The sequence below is a fragment of the Erigeron canadensis genome, chromosome 8, assembly GCF_010389155.1.
Source record: "Erigeron canadensis isolate Cc75 chromosome 8, C_canadensis_v1, whole genome shotgun sequence".
Taxonomy (NCBI): Eukaryota; Viridiplantae; Streptophyta; class Magnoliopsida; order Asterales; family Asteraceae; genus Erigeron; species Erigeron canadensis.
Genome location: NC_057768.1, coordinates 36,821,478 through 36,829,056, shown reverse-complemented (window position 1 = coordinate 36,829,056; position 7,579 = coordinate 36,821,478). Strand labels below are relative to the sequence as shown.

At 33.1% G+C, this 7,579-nt stretch overlaps 1 protein-coding gene across 1 annotated transcript; it reads left to right on the top strand.

The window, feature by feature from the left end:
- Positions 1 to 789, top strand: LOC122610747. Its single transcript, XM_043783708.1, has one exon. The coding sequence runs from the start codon at positions 1 to 3 to the stop codon at positions 787 to 789; it is 789 nt and encodes a 262-aa protein (XP_043639643.1).
- The last annotated feature ends 6,790 nt before the right edge of the window (positions 790 to 7,579 follow it).

The window sequence follows — 7,579 nt, the reverse complement described above, 5'->3', positions numbered from 1 at the left end:
ATGCAAATACAAGATGTTGAAGGACGATTACTCTCACCTAGCTTCAGTTGTTACTCTAATTCTGATAGTTTAACATCCAAGGCCATCTCCAAAGTGATTCATGAAGAACACAAATTATCTCGATTTGACGAATTTAGAGACGTTCAAGGAGAGGATGACTTCGAGTTTTCGTCGGGGCTACGGGAAGAAGAAGAGGCTTCTTCGGAGAAAGCGATCGACATAAAGGAGGCTTGGAAGACTTTTCCTGTCTTTGATCATGATCTTACCGTAGATCGTGAGATAGATGATGGTTCTGCTGCTTCTATAACAAATTCGTTACAAAAACTTTTTATAGATGTTGATCATGAAGAAGAAGAATCGTCTTCTCGTTCATCATCAGAAGCCGACGAATTAGAAAATATACAACCCGGGACATTCTGTCTCTGGAGTCCCAAGGCCGAGAGTGGATCTTCGTCACCGGGTATGACCAAATGTAAGAAGAGTAGTTCCACGGGATCAAGTGGATCGAAAAAGTGGAAAATTATGTATTCGTTCAAGAGGAGCAATAGTGAAGGCAATAAGGACCCCATGGTGTCGATCGATCATACAACTAGTCCGAAACGAAAACGGATTATTTCTGGCAAGTTAAAGACGCAAACTCCGGTTCACGAATTGTTTTATGTGCAAAGAAGGGCAGAGAACGAAATGAGTAAAAAGAAATCGTATCTACCATATCGAAAAGATATGTTTGGTTTGTTTGCAAATGTCAATATTGGAACGGCCAAAATGCATGCTTCCCTACTAAGATAATCTAACACAATTTTGTTTAGTTCTATTATCTTAATTTCACGATATATGTATTCAAGGTGATCGATCGAATTCGTTGTAAATATATCTCAAAACAATTTATTATATTAACTATATATGTTTGGATCATCCACACGGTCAAGTTCGAGTTTGTGTTCAAAAATCAAATTAATTTCTTGTTAAAGAGCCTAGCTAGCTTCATTGCATTTTTGTAATTATTAAAGTTTACGGACCTCCTCGTCCTAATGTAGTAGAAAGACGACCATTCGAAAGTTTCTATATATAAGATTACAACATTAGTTTTTGATGCACAAGTCATGTTTGTAATTGAATCTTTGATTTATACGTTTTCTTCTCATAGTACTCAACCACTCGATCGATCTGCTTCCAAATAAGTAATCAACGTAACGGACATTAACCATCTTTATTTCCCATTAATTAGAAACCATTTGTATTTCCTAAATACTACAATGAGAATCGAAAATCCCCATATCCAAAATTTTTATATATTATAAACTACAATCATTTTTTTTAACGGCTATATATATAATTTTTTCGAACATTCAGTCGGTATACGACATCAGGAAAACCTTACCGTATAATAGTTAAACTTTGCACGTACCCTAGATAACGAGATATTAACTATGTGCCGTTACAAGTATTCAAAGGAAAAACCCCAAAGTTAATTTGACATCCTAAATGATCAATCGAACTCAAGACCTTAGGTAAACCAGAAATGCATTTAACCAGGCTACTAAAAAGGTAAAAATAAGTGATCTAACTAGCAAGATGTGCTAGATATTTCAAACCAACAAAGTCAACATATATAATAGAAACAATAATTACAAGAGAGAAGAACAAAAGCAACCAAAACGTGATATAAACTAGAATCATATTCACATGATGTATTGATGTATGAGGTGATTTTATATTACAACTTTCAAAATCAAGTTCAAATAAATATTTTAAACTTGAAAAGTGAATTTTAAAATTTCAGTCATAACACCCAACTAGAGATGATCACGGCTCTCTCTCCCAATCGCCAACTTCGGATTATGGATTTATGGTCAACGGTCTGAAGCCGGAACTTTACTGGTTGTGCCCTTCAATTAAATACTCTACGTTTTTTATGTTAAAAAATTAATTAATATTACATTCATGTATAAATTTTTTATTATATTAAAACATAGTTGCTTTAATAATTTACCAACCAATTACAATTCTCGATTTCTTAAAGTTGGTTTTTATTTTCAATTTTAACTTTTATATATATTAATAATTTCTTAAATAGCTTATATACAAGATTGAGAAACATAATAATTTTGAGTAAAGTTACTTGTTTTGCTTGAGGTATTCTAATTATTATATTTTCTTGTTTGAAAGGGGTTTAAAGTAGTAATTTGTCTTGATCAATATACTATTAAAAAGCAACCTAACACGTACAAATGAATATTTACTCTATTTTGATCACACCCAACAGCTACCCAAACTTTTTCTGCTCATGCCTCCGGTTAAAATAACATATAACATATATAATATGATGCAGTTACGCGTCCATTCAAATGACAAAAAGAACAATTAATTAATCAAAGACCGAAAAACATTGACAAAACGTCAATTTTCTTATAACTCGATAATATTCAACTGATTTTTACAATAACCAGAACCCCTATTTATACTAATCTTAATCTCATTAAACTAGGAAACAAATCAATTAGTAATTATCCTAATAGTTAAAAAGATAACTTATAAAAATAAGAGATTATTTATTTAAATAAAAGATACTGCGGGTCAGGTCGGGTCATGGGTCCCTGCATCATTCTCTCCCTCTTCGAAAAAACTCGTCCTCGAGTTTTGAGAATGTCAAAAAGATGGGCTCCTCTATCTCGTACAATCAACCAAGTAACAAATTTTGGTAAGAAATCTTGGTGCCATATTTTACTTCCCATGATTGGCTGATCCTTTCCATTGGTTGTGTTGTCAAAACCAAGTTCATCAAATAAGCCTTCTAGAGTCTGATTTACATCATATTTAGCCATATCGGGCGGCCCACTTTCAATTTCATAAGGGGACTTCTCAATAATAAAGGCAGACTTAACCTTTCTTATTATTTTATCTTTGAAACCCACTTTTTGAATACTAAATACGATTGGAATATTCATCATTAGTGAAGAATTGTTAAAATTCATATCTCCGTGAGATCCAATTTGTTTTGACGGAGAATTATTTTCGAATTTCAAATATCGAGTTTCCAAAATTACAGATCCAATTTCCAAAGAATCAGAAAGAGTATCAAAATCAAAATTTGTATCCGATAATGGCGCTTCCAAATTTCCAGCAAATCTGAAGCCGGATTTGTCGGATTTGTGAAACACCTCAACGAATTCCTCTTCATCGTACGTATCAAACACTGGAGGAGAAGCATAGCCAAACTCCTCATCTTCATCAAATCTCGGAGTCTCTTTTTCTACAAAAAGCGGATAGATTGGTTCAAAGAACCGGGGGGGTTGGAATCAAAAGAAGGATACTCCTCCTCCTCGTTCACATCGTCCCGGACGACGTATCTCGATTCGGTTTCCTTCTTTGTCTCCCGTTGCAGCTCGAGATATTGAATCATTTTCCGGATTTGCTTGATCTCGCGTTGTATTTCAAGATCTCGGACTCGTCGTTGGAGCCGTTTGATCTCAAAGATATCTCGTGGGTCACGGTCCACCATCTCGTTGCCTCGGTCGGCGGATCTACGGTTACGGTAGAAGCAATCTCCACAAGCACGTGTATCGTGACCATCTTTTCCGTTGCCTCGTTCGGCGATTCTACGGATAGGATAATCAGAATCATATCGAGCCATTTGAATTAACGTGAGCTCTGATACCAACTGATGCAGTTACGCGTGCATTCAAATGGCAAAAAGAACAATTAATTAATCAAAGACCGAAAAACATTGACAAAACGTCAATTTTCTTATAACTCAATAATATTTAACTGATTTGTACAATAACGAGAATTCATATTTATACTAATCCTAACACCTTTAAAATAGGAAACAAATCAATTCATAGTTATCAAACCAAAATAAAAAATAACTTATAAAAATAAGAGATTATTTATTTAAATAAAAGATACTGCGGGTCGGGTCGGGTCACGGGTCCCTGCATCATAATAAATCTTTAACTAGGAGAGGAAAAACCGCGGATTTCTTTCATATATAAATTTTGAATAGATAGTATCGTTACTAGTGTTTTAGCCCTTTTCATTTAATATAATAAAAATAAAAACTATATATATATATTATATATATATAATAAATAATAAATTGGGGGTGGAACAAAGAGAATTTCAAAAGAAGCTTCTATGATATATCCACTATATTTTCAAACTTGATACAGCACTTAATTAAAGTTATGGAATATTGAATATCAAATGCGTGACTTCTTCCCAAAGTTTATCGCTAGCTACGAGAGAAGCTTCCTTTCTTGTTTTCCACACAACTCAAAGTCAGGGATTTGCTGGTTAATTACTTATATATAAACCTTTCTAGAATAAGCGTCTGATAACCCGATCACCTTTTTGATAATCCGACCAAACTTTTTGCAACGACCCTGACGGGGGGCCCGCTTTTATTCTGCCATATTTACCATTATAGACATGGGGTCTGCACTTTTTTCACTTTTTACAGCGACCCTCGCTGCAAAAAGTAGTAGTGATCGAGATAACAAAAAATAGTGGTGGGAATATGGGGTGCTAGAATATCATTATATCTCATTTAATTGTTATCTTAATTAAAGTCATACACTAACTATATTATGTCATCACATTTACTATGTCAACATTAACGCCTTCATTGAAATTCACGTATATTAATTGTTTAATAAATCGCTACATCAAATTTTATAACAAAAGCTAGCTTAAGCTAAAAGACCTAAACATATGAATTAAACAAGGAGAAATGAAGTCATCCACATGTTATGAAATAATTCTCACATGCAAGTTTCAAGATGAATTGCAAAGAAACTTTCATTATTGTTCGATACACGTTTGCCATATATTTACTCGTATAACGGTTCTCCACGACTAGTTTCATGGTCAACAGTTTACATGTGTCCACCACTAAACTATATAATTTAAAAATAAAAAAAAATTGACAAAAGATATATTATCAACGTTTTCTAATAATAAAACTTATATTAAAAAAAATTAAGTTGGCTATTGCCTTTTCTTAAATTCTTTTTGAAAATGCAAAGTTTATTTTATAAAAGTATAAAACGCAATTTCAAACCATCTAGCCACTCAATAAGAAATATACATTCTTTGATGATGAAAAAAAAAAAAAAGGTTTATCTTCTTTGTTGATTGTTATTATATATAAAAAAGTACTAAAAAAGGTTTATCTTCTTTGTTGATTGTTATTATATATAAAAAAGTACTACATATCGAACTTGGAATTAATGCATTCATCGACGAAATTATCTCTCTCTTCGTTTTGACTCTTGAGCAGTGTTTTAAATACCGGTACGTATCGGCCGATATTACCCAGAATATCGGATTCCGGGTGGTACCCGGTATAACTATCCCGGTATTTTGTTCGATATTTTCACTATTCAATACCGGTCGGTATTTCCGGTATTTTCTGGTATTGCCGGAATGGTAATACCGGAATGGTAATACCGGTATTCTGTTATTTGTAAACTTTAAAACTTATATTTTGTTATGAAATACCTATTTGGTATTATTTTTGAGTGGATGGTACTTGTATTTTAACTACTTTCGTTAAATTGTAATAAGTTTTGTATGATTTCTATAAAAATAAAAATACAATAATTAAATTACCGGCCCTGGATTACAACATACATTATAGTCTTATGCACTTATAGGTCATACAGGATTAAACCCAAAGGCCCAAATGTTAAAAAAAGAAAAATCCAAAAAACCCAAAAGGCCCAAGAATGACTCAAAATTGCTCCATAGCCCATCCTTGGAGTTAAGCTTCACTTTATTATGAACAATCTTAAGGATGGAAAAAAAAAAAAAAAAAACCCTATCTTCGATACACATGGTGAAAGCCGTTGGATACCCATCGGTATCAAGAAAATATTTTAAGGGTACCGCCGTACCGGTAATCTCATATACCCATGTAGTATTCCTATAGTTCGATATGTAATACTTCTATGAAAATCTTTAAAAATTTACGAATGGAATGCATTAATTATTTTTTAAAGATTTATTAGTCATTACTCTATAGATTCGTATGACATATGGTCTAGTCAATTATTTTGATATGTAAAACTAACCTTTAGTCATTAGAACAATTGCACTTTTCATACAATTGTATAGCACAAAATATATATCGCACGTGTCCATTGACTATTGTTTATGGTCAAGGTATGCACATCATTGCAGCCTCGGAGCCACCTCTTAGCTAGAGGGGTCAACCGAACCCACTCGCAATTCAAGACTTAAAGTGATGATGGATTTATTTGCAAAATTCAATGATGAGAGATGTATTTAGCCAATTTTTGGTTTTTTTTTTTAAATTTTAGAACGACATTTTAATCTACTTCGATTTACTCTTAAATTACCCGCAAGTCTGATATGAAATTCAGAACTCTTGAAAAATCCATATTAATTCACCTCACAAATGTGGAAATTGAGACTCGAACCCAAATGGATCTAAAAGGTCAAAGATCTTACCAATAGGTCACCAACCCTATTTCTTGACCTCACTAACCCCTCTTATTAAAATGGAAAACGAAAAACAATCCATTTGTGCAATGGCAAGAGAATTATCTTACAAGTTGGTGCACTTTTCATTCGTTTTTAAGTCACAAAAAAAAAATAATAAGTGGACATTTTCATCATCTATTTTCCTTTATACCCAAATACATATCTATAGGAATGGAATATGTATTTAAACTTAGGTATACAACTTCTTAAATGTTAAATTTTTAATTCATAAAAAATATAAATGTTCAATTGTTTATTCATTATACATTAGATAAAATTAATTAATATGTGCGTTGTTCCAAAAAAAAAGTTAGATCGATAGGAACCACTTGATCCCATATATCGAATTGGTATCCACATAACCCCAGTAAGGATAGTGTCAAGGTAAGTCAACCATTTAAATTCAATTCTGCCTCTGGCAAGATTCGAACCCAAGTTGCTCCTTGAAAGTGGCAGCTGGTGACCAACTCTTGTATGAATAGTTGGTTTAGGTGAGTTGTTCTACATTTAAGCTTAACACTTAAACATTCATTATTTCCAGATATATATTAACTAGATTGGTGCTCGCGCAATGCAGCGGCGGTAACGGCGACGGTAATGATGTGGTTATTAACGTAAATGTAATTTCATTGCGGCCGGAGATATGATGAATTGTTTCGTGGGATATGAAAGGGGGAGGAGGGGAACAAATTTTGAGTTAACGTTTTTGCTATGTGTTTCTGCGTGATGGAGAGATAGAGGTTGAATTTTTTTATGGGCATTTTAGTGACAATCTATAAAATAAAAATAAATATGTATTAAGATGGAGGGTAAATTTATCATTTTAAATTCTTAAAATTAAGGAGGGGGGTAGAGAGTTTGTTTTATAAAGGAACTAGAAGAGTCCCCACGCGATGCGGCGGGGATGTGACAGTAAGAATATACTTGGGTGAGTAATGATCGTTCATATTTAGCCGAACATTTTTTTTACCATCAAATGTACTTCCAGAAATATAAAGAGTGGCCATAAGCTAGAAACATGAGACTCAAACTAATGAGAGCAATGTAAAAATACACATGCCTAAGTATATCA

Coding starts and splice junctions, on each gene's coding strand:
- LOC122610747 (XM_043783708.1), top strand. CDS start 1: ATGCAAATACAAGATGTTGAAGGACGATTACTCTCACCTAGCTTCAGT.